Source organism: Paralichthys olivaceus, chromosome 10 (assembly GCF_024713975.1).
Source record: "Paralichthys olivaceus isolate ysfri-2021 chromosome 10, ASM2471397v2, whole genome shotgun sequence".
NCBI lineage: Eukaryota > Metazoa > Chordata > Actinopteri > Pleuronectiformes > Paralichthyidae > Paralichthys > Paralichthys olivaceus.
The window spans coordinates 22,060,567-22,074,353 of record NC_091102.1 but is presented as its reverse complement, the minus strand read 5'-3'; the positions used below and the strand labels follow the sequence as shown (position 1 = coordinate 22,074,353).

Here is a 13,787-nt window from a genome sequence, read left to right as displayed (position 1 = left end):
CAAAGGATGCGATCTCTTGTTTCACTAATCACACTGATTAGTGATCCGATCTCAGCCCAGCATCTTTAGAGTTAAGGGGCTTGTGAGGAACATCAAACCATGTTCTAGCATGCTGACAGTGTTCTCCATCAAAAGAGACTTCACACAGTCAAGACACCAAAAACATGCTAGAAAGCTGTAACTTTTAACCCTCAAGATTCACCGACTAAACCAGCGTGATGAAATCACATGCTGATTCAAGGCTGATTCAAGACACCGCAGCACAGAGCCACATGGAGCACTGGTTTCCACTTCAGTCGAAAGTCCTGACTTGAAACTCTGTGCGAGGCCAAGTAAGACTGTGATATAATCATATATTTATCAGATGATGAAATTGTTTTGTGAGTCAAGATAGGATGGCACAGGCATTGCATTCTTGTCATATTGAGAAACAGGGGCAAACAAACGTGGGATTCTGCTGATTCTGCTCTGCACGCTGAATACAGTAAGAAAGTGTGGAGGAGGGGGAGAGATATGGACAGATTGTGATATGTTTGCAACAAGTGGGAAATGCAAAGATAGGGATGGTCCTATTTGTCTTATTGAGTACATACACTGTTTCAAAGAGTTGCATAGCTATAAGGAAAATAAAATCTTCAACAAAACCTGCTTTTTTTTTAAATAGGCATTGTTTGATGTTTACTCACTACAAATTTTCACCATGAAAACGCTTTGTTGAACATGTATGTGGTTTTTATAGCAACAAATCTGAATCTTTTTGTATTTTTTGGGGTATTTTTAGGTCCAATGTGTCAAAGTGAAAAAATTATTGTCTCTTTATATAATGTTGTGCTGTAAAGGGGGTGTCAAACAATGGCATGGTGAGCATTTTTATGAAGTATATATAAGTGCAACTTAAAGAACGGCTAACTACACCAGGACTACTCAGGGTCAATAATATATTTAAAAAATTATGTTATTAAAGAATAAAATATAATGTGCAATATTTATATAGTTTCTTATTTGAATTTAAAAGGTTGAGTAGGTAGCAGTAGGTTGAAGACTTTTACATTAATCAGAAGGGTAGAAAGTCCAGGTTAATGCTGGATATGTAATGTGGCATCTGTTTGCTAAGTTTAATATAACTACAGTAGCAAGTTTTGAGGCGATAGTATGTAAACCTATTCACAACAGCCAAAACAATCATCATACTAGTTAACAAGCTGCATACAGTTGTTAAGTAAATGCATTATTGATATAGAAACTCTGTTTTCATTGATTTTATCCATTCCTCACAACCTAAACTAAAATGTGTTGTGGTTGCATGGCACACAATTCCATCTGTGACTTTTCTCAAGAAGACAATCACTTTGAAATCAGTTATTTAAATGCAAGGCTTGTTTTCAAAATGTTTGTTTGTGACTCTGCTGGAGACAAATTTAACTACTGTGCTTAATATTCAGGCTTTAGGCGTGAGATCATTATCTTACACTACTAATGTAGCCCCCTGGATAACTGAGAACGTTGCATTCGGGAATCAAAGACTCACAATGTGCCACATTAAAAGACTTTTTCTTCATGCTGCCAGCAATGCTGGGTTATTAACATTGATAAATATTTTTGCTGTAATAATCCACCATCAACAGTAGTAAAATCTGGAATTCAACATCCTCACAGCCACTGTTTAACTGGGTGTTTTATCCTACGATAGAGTATTAAATCAAAGGAAACTTGACTCAATTGAATAAAAGTGAAAAAAACACAACAAACTTAGAAATGTTTTATGAATCATATTAGGGGAGTCTCAAATCCAATAATGTGACATGGTCATTCTTGCAAATAATGATAATTATAATAATTTATTCTCACAATAAGCAAACTCCGCTGCATTGATATTCTCTCATCATTGTTGTCAGCCAGACAAGTGATAAAAATGTCAAATCAACAGCATTGAGACCTCATGCTCTGCAGAGGTAATATGTCAACATGTTCTTTCCAGCAGAAACAGCTGAGCGTCTTTGCAGTGATACATGGAGTTCTACTACGAAAATAGAATCCATTTAGCAGGGACTGTGTGTTTGACCTTCAAAGAAAAGGGACGAGATGAAGGACAGCATTCCCTGCTCCTGTACTGTACTAATACTGTTACCACAAAATAACAGTAAAACATCTTTGCAGTTAGTTACTGCAGTTTGCATGGCATGAGTAAAGTGCATGATGCTATATATCATTCACAGCAACTGTATTTATAAAAATTAACACAGCAGTTAAGACATTCAGTTATGCTAAATTCCTACAGTTTAATTAGAATTTTCTTATGACAATTACCAATCTAGTCTTTGATAAAAAAGTGGTCCTCTAAACACAGGGCATAGGTTTTTTAGAGGAGATGACTCATGCTGAGAAGCCTAAGAATCCAAAGAGACCTTTAAAGACAAAGACACTTCTCACTTGTCTTCTGTAAAATGATTATGACTCTTGCAGAGACAGGATTTGTCTCTTTAGGATTGTACTGATTCAGAAAATAAATTCTGTTTTTTAATCATGACCCTGTCACAATTCTATTTTGATGTCTGAGAGGCATTACCAAATGTCACAAACAGACACAAACGTCTCTGGACACAATAACACCTCCAACAAATCATAGCAACAAAATATTTGACGTGCAACACAACCAGCAGTGCCAGGTGGTTGAGTTAAACTAGTGTCAGGTATACGGCAAAAATGTTTTTATCTTCAATTTAACAACATCAATTCAGTCTATTGCAATTTCTGATTAAACAGCCCTCTTTATATTGATAGATGGTTGTGATTGGCCCAATGAGTCTACTGACGGATGAAAATCGGTCTGAATAGACATGAACTTGAAGACCGGTCTGGTTGCAGGATAATCAATCAATCTGGTTTGCATTTGAGGCTACATCTATTCTACTACGTTTTCCTTTGACAACTGCATTTGTCAAACTAAAACCATCTCTGTCCACAAGCGGTTTTGCTCCATATCAGTTTTATTTCCTGGCCATACTTACACACCTGAAAATGTATATCACATGACTGCTCACAAACACTGGGCATGCGTGTGCCTACACATTTAAGCAGTGTAGCATAGAATAAAATGCAGAGTTTAAGTTTACAACAGCTGTCAGCAAAGAAAACAGGGTCATCAATGCCTGTGATAGATTTTCCATGTTGTGTTCTACACTGGCTGCCGAGGCTCACGTTGGTTGTTGCTTCTTCCGGAAGGAGGTCATGTGAAAGCAGTCTGATGAATCAGCAGAAGCAACGTCATGACTGAAAAGACCCAATCAACAAGCGGCTGTGAGTGTGATTGTTTCCAGACATCTCTGTTTCTGCCCGTCCAGACTGAAACGGGAGCCAGCAGCTTTACCTCTCAGTTTGAGAAGCTCTAAAACTCCAGCCAAGTGTGGACGCCAAGTGTAACCATAGCAGTTGATGTGTTTTCAAAAGAAAACAGTAATATGGATGTAGCCTCAGTGTGCTATAGTGGCAAATACAAAGAAAGGAGGTTGATATAAACTTAATAAAGCCATTATCAGAGTATGTCTTAACTGTCATTCTGTGATACTACCAATCTGGATTAAATGTATTAATAAAAATAATAATAATACATTTTATTTATAGGCACCTTTCAGATCACTCAAGGTCACCTTACTTGGCAGATGATGCACAAGACATTATTGGCACAACTCTGACATTAATCCGACCTCCTCAAACTCTACCTATATTTCAGAATTAAATTAAAGTATAGTTAAAATTATTATTGATAATAATTTATAAAACCAAACAAGAACATATGTCATATCAAGAAGAATATTATCTAGAAATAAAGAAAGCAGGTGGACAAGTGGCACCTGTAGTTATAGAGCTGTAGCGATTCAATAGCAGAGCACACACTGAGAGCATACTGTGTGTAATACCTGCTGGTATAATAACAGCAAGAGATCCACATTGCAGTTCACTAACCCAACAATTCTGTCAATTACAGCTGCTTACTCCTTTTTAGGATGTAGAACCAGAATAAAGCCCTGCCAGACTGCGCTCAGCCATCCATTGCCAACATTCAGCACAGGATGCAAAAAGAACCATCTGTCCATCAAAGGTCCCCTCCATTATTAATTATTCATGTCAGAGTTGGCCAGCTGAATTCGGATTCATAGTTATAGAGTTTCTCTGTTTTATTATAAATAAATGCCTTTTTGAAAGGAACCTTTCTACAATAAATTAAAATCAAACCTCTCAGCAAAGTGAACAAACCTAAATAATGTATAGAAGAGAATTATCCAACCTGTGAATCAAAGGATGGTTGTTTAAAGGAAAATGTATCTCTACAAGGTGGAGTTGTTGCTGTTGAAATAGACAGGCGAGGAAAAATGCATTGTTGCAGTTATTCATTTATGTTGAGGAATTTTCGTATATCCTCACACATTACTGTTATACCACTATATACCGTATTATGTATATATAGTGTACATCACATCATATCTGTACACCATTAAGAGAAGACTGGCTAATTCCCAGGTTCTCTCTTCTCTTTCTAAGCAGTAACCAAGATCAGGTTAAAGATAAAGAACCAACCAACAGTACATTGTAGTGTCTACACTTAGAGACATTCATATCTAACTCAGATGCACCAGACACAGAGAGACACCAACGTCAACTCTTTTGTGTATTTCACCAGTGGCAAGACGTAAAAGACATTCATTGATGTGCTGTTAGAATGAGTGACGGAAGTAGAGGGAGATATATGGGGATGCTGTGTGAGACATCTTCAGACTTGGAGGTGACAGTTGCTCATGTTACTTTGTTAGTGTTTGTATATTGTTTCACCTTCTGGTCTCCTTGATGCATCAAGTCTAAATTAAAATCTTCTGCATGAGACATCAGCTGCTGCCTGAGTTCTCCTTTCACCAGCTGCCAGGAAACTTCCAGAACAGTTTATAATGTGGCAATACTAATTGTTCAGACTTTTGCTTTTCAAACAGACTCTTTTCCTCATGTTTCATCAGTATTTAATGAACCTCTTCACATTGCCTAACCTTGTCTAACTGGTATCTCTGACAAAAAACCCAGAGCAAACCCAGTAACAATCTCCTGTAAAATATATAGTCCAATATATAGTAAACCCAATGTTAAGTGAAATGTGTAGACCCTATATTGTGCCAGAACTGAGAGGTGCCAGGTAGAGCTGGTTAATAATTATCTGTGTGGCTTCTACCACTAGAGGCTCCTGTCAATGAATTTATCCAGTCAGGTAATCCATAAAAATATTGATTAGTAGCTATAAAGCTTGACAGTGCAGTAAGTAATGAAATAATCAGTTGCCATGTCATAACAATACTACGACAAGGCCTGGGATTATCCCTTATTAATAATAATAACCCTTTTATTCAATCTTTAGGTGCAATACTTTCTGAATTGTTACAACCCAATGTATATTCTCCACTCTCATGTGCAATATCACTGTGAATTTTCAGGTATATTTGTATATTGTTTACATTTTTCTTTATATATATTTTTATTTGTCTCTATCCTAATGCCCTTCTGCTGCTGTAATGTTGAAATTTCCCCAGTGTGGGATGAATAAAGTCGATCTTATCGTATCTTATCTTTATATTCTATGGTTGAGGGCGTTTTCATTAAAGAATCACGTTCAGCACAGTCTACACCTTCACTTTGCGGCTATGGCTGGATTAGAGGTCACCTTAGTGCACAAGAGCAAACCACTGTGAGACTGTGTTGTTTGAGGATGGAGGAAAATAAGCTCCTGTACAGCTGAACAATTTAGATTGAATTTTATTCTGGGTGGATTTCTCTCTCTTTGTGGTCCTTTTGAAAGTTAGTAACCTTTAGAAGTAGAGCACTGCTCATGTAAAATTCAAATAGCCTTGAAGCTGGCTATATCTGTCAGTGTCTGTTTGTATCCAGTGCGCCATGTGCTCCTACCTGGGAGACGGGAACCGTGGACATTTTGACACGTTGTTGAAACAGCACACTCAGTATGCGGTTTTGCTGCTCCAAGTCAAACACTCGGGTCCGCAGCTTCACACATTCTTCTTTCAAGTCCTGTGCACGTCCCAAAGAACAGGAAAATGGACAGATCATGGTGACTACCAGGATATTTCAGAGAACAACACATGCACCAGATGTTAATTCAACAGCTGCAGGAAACAAATGCTGTATTCATACAAGATGCATGACAGCAGAAAACATCCACAGACAGTTATCATTAGAATTTTGATGGAGGAGTCTTTACTTGAACATGATTATATTCTGTGCATAATCACTGTTGTGCATTTGAAGTGATCATACATTTTACATGCATCTTCACCATCACACACATCTGATGGCTGCAGTTACTTTACAGCAGTGGTCACCACCCTTTTAAAGCACAAGATCACTCTTTAATTCAAAACGTGAGCTGAGATCTACCACCCCGATGTCTTGCAAAAAACCCACTGAGGAGGGTCATATTTATTATTTTAGTATGAATTCATGCATCTTCAGCAAATATTTCACAATAAAAAACTTTTTAAACAAAAGAATGGATTTGGTCAACAGAAACGCTGGAGTGCTTTTGTTTTGTGTTTGTGACATAAATTCAACAGATAAACATTCAAACTCAGGTGAAAGATCATTTTATTCTGCAGTGAAACACAAAGTTGATCTGTCCAAGTCACAAACGTATTTACAACACTTCTTGAACCCGTTTCAAAGTAAAAGCACTCCAGCGTTTCGCTTCTGAATCCATTCATTTGTTCTAACAGGGCTTTGATTGTTGTCAACAGACCAGAAGATGCAGGACTTCATACCGTAGAGTCCTGACATTTAGTTCAGTGCATAATCCGACTTGTATTGAAGGAAATGCAGGAGATAAACCTGCTGCTCCGCCACCAGTAGCGGACACACAGCGGGTGTGAACAACAGACAACAGATCCACAGCTGATCTGCCGCTCGACCGCAGACTGTGAGTCCAGAGAGTTACAGCGATCGACGGTGAAGACTGTCGAGATCGACCGGTAGATCGCGATCGACGGGTTGGCGACCACTGCTTTACAGCATAGAGGCCAAATGTAGACACATAATGCTGTATGTGTCTACATTTCAGTTGACCCTGATAGTAGTGTGATTATTCCACTGGTTGTATAATGCATTTACTTAAAAACTTGAAAGACAGAAGCGTGTTGGTCGCACCTTTGATGTACAGAACACTTCAATCTGTGTCTGGAGATAATCTTCTCATCATGTTGAGTATAAATGATATAGCAACGGTGGGAGACAGTCATTGCTTTGTAAGGCACGAGTAAACTTTTATTAATGGCTATAAAATCATAAGTCAAGACCAACAAATTCCATTTTAGTTCCACACTGATCTGTGTTCATATTATTAATCTTTATGTGTAAATTGATTCATGGTCATAAAGTCTCATTTTGCTCGTGGTCCTGCATTGTTGCTAAAGCTCTTTGCTGATAAGTGCAGTGGAGTAAAAGAGAGAAGAATCCTATTGTAAAGTACAAAAACAAGGTGATTGTACCTTGTGACTGCACACCACATGTCTGAACTTAGCACTGATTGGTCTTTATGTGTGTCAATCAATCAGTGCGTTGATTGATAGATGACTGCGTCTCCTCCCTCCAATCTTCCTCCACTCATGTTACTCATTGTGCTATCAACACCTGACTGTCCGGTCACCACAAGTCTGTCAGAACGTTGTTCTATCTCGTGATATTCATACTTCGTGCCTGCGTGCCAGCCTGCCTGCTTGCCTCCTAACCATTGTCTTTTTCATCTTCCACGATCACTAATCAGTCAGTAACCTGTCATGCTCAGCCAGCTCCTCAGCCACAGTCCTCACTGGATTCAAACTCTCTGGACTCCCCCTTGTTTTTTTTTTACCTTGGTAAAATAGTCTCCCTTTGGCCTCAGCCATTCTTTCCCTTTTCTTGGAACATTAGCACATTTACACTCTGTTTCTTTACAGTTACATTGCTAATATCATATGTTGCACAAATTAGGTTTTTTAGTTATCACAGTATATAAGGCTGTTCTTTTTGTAAGGGTACATATTCAATTTTGTTGTCAAATTTTGACACACCATCAATATTTCTTCGTAACCTCTATGTTCTCATCTTTAATTCTAATTAGATTAACATAACATCAATATTCAAACATCTTGCTTGCATGCCCTCTAAGAATTTAAGGATTTTGTTAGTGATATACTGCCACTCTATATAATGAAAGCCATCATGTCTCTGACTGATTTGAATAGTTTTATGGATCAACAATGCTTCAGTGCAGCAAAGACAAAGACAAACCTTCTGTGTGAGGAGGGCCTGGACCACCTGGTTAGCCACCTTGAAGAGATACAGAGAAAGAGAAAGTAAAAATATGTTAAAAATATATTTTGACTTTTAGAAAGGAATGTCAGAGCCTTCTTCTTTAAAAAGCAGATAGACTATAAATGAAAATGACCGGGTATGAACACCATCAGAGGGAATCTAGAGGCGTGTTATATTCTGTGAGGACAGATTGACAGCATGTTGCATCACAAACCCAGATTGAGTGAAATCACATTGAAGTTGCCAGCAGTTAATATATGTGACTTTGTCCTCGTCACATAAATAAACCAAAATACTGTCAAAAAATCTGAACCAGTGTCTTTCCTTTCATCGTAAACCATTTGCTTTCCATGGTGTAATTGGGATGAGACTAGTAAGACTTTTCTATCCTGTTCACGTATTTACAGAAAGTAGAAAATGCCCTGTTAAGTTTGTTTGTTTGATTTATGGCTAAAAACAGCAAATCTGAAATGATGTTTCCACTGCTTCTATTGATTTCTGAAGTAGAAGCACACATTAAACCTTGATACTTGAATAATAACTACAATTCCACTTTTGTGTGCTGATGCACCTCTTTCGTCCATCTATCAAAATGACTCGCCTCAGCTCATTCAGACCATAACATGAAACCTCCTGAATGTGCTCCCCAAAGAATCAGAGATCGTGATCATAATGGCGGATCCTGTACCGTGCTGGCATCTGATCGTAGTAGTGTACCATGATTAAGGTGGCAGCTGATGGTGGATCTTGGTGGCAGCAGTGGATCATGATGATGGATTCTAATGTTGTATCCTGATCATGGTGGCAGCTGATCGTGGACTATGACAACAACAAGACTGCTTGATGTACAATATGTCTCCTCAGATACTCGACCATTACTGACAATGATTTCTCAATTTATTTACCTTCCATCATGCTACAAACTTTTTACTTTGACCAATGCTGTAATTACTCTACTATTTCTCTGACGTTCTCCATTACACGTGGCATCTATTGCGCTTCTGTCCGTCCTGGGAGAGGGATCCTTCACATATGACTCGCTCTGAGGTTTCTACATTATGTTTTCCCTGTTAAAAGGGTTTTTGGTAGTTTTTCCTCACTCTTGTTGAGGGCTAAGGGCAGATGATTTAACAGCTTGTTAAGCCCTATGAGACAAATTGTGATTTGTGAATATGGGCTATACAAATAAAATTTGATCGATTAATTGATTGTATTATAAGTCCAAAAAGCAACACAGGAGAAATGAATCCCTCTGTAGAAACTTCAGTCAGAAATTGTTGTCCTCTGCCAAAATATGCTAAATTCTTATAGGCAGCAGTCTCCATGGTAACAAGCCCATTAGTGAAGGTGAAAAAAGTGGAAAATTGGAGAGGTTTTACAAGTTGGAGAGAGATGGAGGAAAGATAAGGAAAGAGATGGAGAGACAATGAAAAGTGTTGCCAGGGAGAGAAGGACAGGGAAGGAGTGCATGTGATGGAAGTCTGTCTGTCTGAGTGGTGAGGATCGCTCCTGCAGCCCTCATTCTCAAATCGCCCAGGGCTCTCTTGTCTGTTCGCCTCAATTAGAGATATACCTGTCTCTTGGCTTTTCTCCATGGACTTCACTAACACTATAGATAATAGGTGGAGTGTGTATGTGAGACTCTTAGCTTCAGACGCTGGGGTCATTTCTGACTGAGGCCTGACTACCAGATAACTTTGTCATACTCCAAGAGCAAGATAAGAAAATTGATCCTATTGGTGATATGGATGGTTTTCATGATCAGAAGAAAAGAGAAGGTGGAGCAGAGAAGGAGAGAATCACAATGAGACGTGAAAGTGTTGTGAGGACACTGAGACTCACCTCATCCAGACAGCGTTCATACTGCTTCCTCTGATTGTCATTTTCCATCGACAGAGCAGAGTTCTCAGCCTGTGAAATCAAAACACACACGGATATACTTCAGGACTTACTTTAGAATGCACTGCTCTATGGAAGCTTTTCAAAAGTTTCATGTCAAATACTCATGGTCATTTTAAATCCTAAAGTGCAATATGATAATATGTCCTCTTATGCAAGCAGACAGACAGACAACCAGATGGACTGACAGACAAGCAGACAAGCAGACGGACGGATAGGCTGACAGATCCAGAGTCTCTCTCCCTGCAGGACTCAGGGATTTGTGGGTTTTCTGGACGGTCCTAAATGAATGAAGCTTTAAATTTGCGTTATCCTGCAGAGCCTCACTGTGTCTATAGGGCTCACTTGAGGTACTTAAGGGATACTTAAGGGATAATTCAATTACTACGGTTTTGCCCGACAGGGAACAGAAAGCATTCTGGGAACTCAGGATGTGACTTTCCGCCGAATCCAGTGATCAATCCAGTAAATCTGAAAAGCAGAGGCACCTGAGGTGGTTAGTTTTCACTGATGGGCTGAGGGCAACTACTCTGAACAACAAGTTCACAGAAAACCACAGAAGCTAGAGTACACAATAACACACGGAAATATTAAACCTGGCTGCTAAAATCTGAGTATCTCAGCAATATCCTGAAACTAGCCACAGTAATCCAAGGAAGTCTATATCGCTTTTGACTGAAATCCAAGTTTATAATTTAAATTTCTAAAAATCATTTGAATTTAGGAAATTAAAGAACTATTTTCAAAACTAAATATTGCATATCACTTACGAAAATGTAATGTGAATGTTGAGCAGAGTGTTTACCACCATGCGCCCTTATCCTTTTTTCCCCACAGCTTATATGGCTGATCTGCAGACAGCATTGAATCAATCAGTGTCAAATTACACTGAAAATGTATTTTTAGTTGAGGGTCTGACATGAGTCAGTGACTCCTGCTCTGTCAAAAAACCAATACAAGCTCAGTCTATTGTTTATTATTCATCTTATCACTCGTGGTTCTTGGAGCAAATGTTTCATTTTTCATGGCAGGTTACATGTACCCATGTGTGCCATGTGGTATGAAGTACTTAAAACTAAACTGAAAACTCTGTGTTTCTTTGGTTCAGCATCAAAGTTGTATTGCAAATGTGGATTGTTTCCACTGTGGATGTTGTGTGCAAAGCTTTTAATCGAGTGAAGTTGGAATACTCTGTGTTCACTCTACCTGGTTTATCTGCAATGGAGATTTATTAGTTAATGTTTTTCATTAAATTAAACTGGATTTGATTTATTACTGTTCACATGTGTGGCTTTTATAAAACTTTGAATGATTTACTGAACTGGTGATATTTTTTCACAGTGCATGTTGGTTATTTGAGTAGTTTGTTAGCCAATGGGACCCAAGTTTACAACTCTTCAAAATAAAAGCTCTGTGGGCTGTGGTCTGACCTATTTGCAGACCACTGTTAGAGTTTATCCGAGGATGTAAAAGAAGACATGTTTAACTTGGTCCACAGACTGAAGAACCACTGACCATAACAGAGCTCTGGTCACCTGTTTATTAAAGGTATTAATATTGAATGTATCATGTTGCAAAAGCCGATAAGTTGATAAGATAAGATATGCGTTCCACAGACAGACAGTTTGTAGAATTATTAGGTGGATACTACAAGAGAGCACAATGATTATAGCAAATAAAACCAGTGGCCAGGACCAGAATTAGGTAAAAGTAAGATCCTACAAACTCTGCAGGCCAACACATTTCTGTGCCTTGACCTTAAACTCATAGAATAATTGGTTTTACTTATCAAATATTATAATTCACAATGAAAAAAAAAGATGACAGTAGTATTCCATAGATAAACACGAGTACATATGAAAATTCCATCCAGTACTATAACTAAGACAAGAGAGAATCAAATTCAGGTTTTAGTTGTAAGTTTCTTAAGGTTTTGCTGTAGGCTACAGTGGATATAGCGGTGTGATCAATAATGGCTATATTAGACCCTAACTGATCTCATTACCTTTTTCAGCAGAGAAGATGTGACAGCGAGACGTACTGTACATTCACTGGAACACTGACTCCAAATGTTAACTACCCTGTCAATATTTTAATTATCACCTCTTGGATACCAATAACTCCTTTGGCTGCTGCTCCCCTGCTCCCAGCATCACTCTTCAATAAAATGGGCTTGCATTATATTCCAAGATGATAGACACATGACGAAACATTGATTGAACTTGTTTGTCGTCTACATGTCCCACTGGTATATTCAAATCGAAAAAGATGATAAGAATGACATATGCCAGTGGTTACTTATCATTTGAGAGCTATTTTAAACAAGTAAGAACTGTTGATATCAGTTGCATATTATATTACATGTTATTTCATGTTAATGTATTCTTGAGGGATTCACACCTCAGGCAGGTTTTGAATTAATCTTAGATCTTATTTATTTCCCTAATGATTTAAAAACAGGAATTCAGCATTTTAAGTCAACAAGACCCAATTGGATGCATAAGAATTGTTATTCAAAGCTGTAGCACAGAGGTCTGCAGTAGATTTCGGCAACACGCCTGAAGGTTTTGATGAAGAAAAACTATACCACTAGACTATAATTCCTGTAGAGGGCCAGATTTGGTCTACAGACCACAACATGCTGACCTCTGCTGTAGAATAATGTGATAATTAGTTTATTGATCAGTGTAGCAGCTTGTCTGAGTCAAATGTTATGAAAGAACAAACACATTATTCTTTAACAAACCCTAATCGAACCTGTAATCATTCTTAAATAAGCAAGAAGCAAAAGCTTGCAGCAATCAATCTGATCTTCATGTAGCCAGCACAGCAATGTGGAGCCCGTGGAAAAACATCTATGTGTGCTGTTTTAATTCCAATTCTCTATCAGGTAAAAGTTAAACATGTGCTACCCTCAATATATTGACCAATCAGACATTGCAGGGGATAAAGGGAAAGGACAAGGGGTTCAGGAAAATTAATGAGGGGGTGAGGAAAACTTTCTGAAAGGGTAAGAAGTGGACCATGCAATCCGTTTTACCTCCAGGGCTCTGAGTCGCTCTAGCAGGGGATTGCTGTCCTTTGAATTTTCCTCAGATCCACCGCTGGCCTCCGGCGAGGTGGGCATTTCTGCTGCTGTGGCTGGAGGACCCTCTAAACTGTCCTGCTGCTTCCACATTTCCTCCAGGAGTTTGTCCTGGAACACAGACAGTGTGGATGAAAGATGTGAGTCTCAAAGTCACAAAGAAAGTCAGAATAAATTCTCCGTATCAAATAAAGTTCCAGTTAACAACGTTGAATGCTTCATAAATACGATTTCTACTTTGCTGCACTTCAAAGATTTACTGTATCACAACAAAGGGTTTATTCGATCCAGTCATAATAAAGTAGACCCTTTGTAAAACAACATGGATGTGTGGATCTTTCATTTGAGGTAGTTGATGTATGTTAAGTTAGTTATTTGATGCTATAAGAACAGGGTAAAATGCTATGATTGACTGACATGCAATTGGTCAAGGTATAAAGGTAAATTATGTCACCAGCACAAGATT

At 38.4% G+C, this 13,787-nt stretch overlaps 1 protein-coding gene across 6 annotated transcripts in view; it reads right to left on the bottom strand.

Annotated features, from left to right (window-relative positions):
* LOC109637336 (nck-associated protein 5-like) overlaps positions 1-13,787 on the bottom strand; it is a 69,719-nt gene that overhangs the window by 30,621 nt on the left and 25,311 nt on the right. For all 6 annotated transcript variants that reach the window (XM_069533747.1, XM_069533745.1, XM_069533749.1 and 3 more), the window contains 4 exons: positions 13,277-13,432; positions 10,180-10,248; positions 8,314-8,352; positions 5,944-6,063 (listed from right to left, as the gene is read on the bottom strand). In XM_069533747.1, the coding sequence (XP_069389848.1) occupies positions 5,944-6,063; positions 8,314-8,352; positions 10,180-10,248; positions 13,277-13,432 (384 nt within the window). The remainder of the gene's footprint in view (positions 1-5,943; positions 6,064-8,313; positions 8,353-10,179; positions 10,249-13,276; positions 13,433-13,787) is intronic.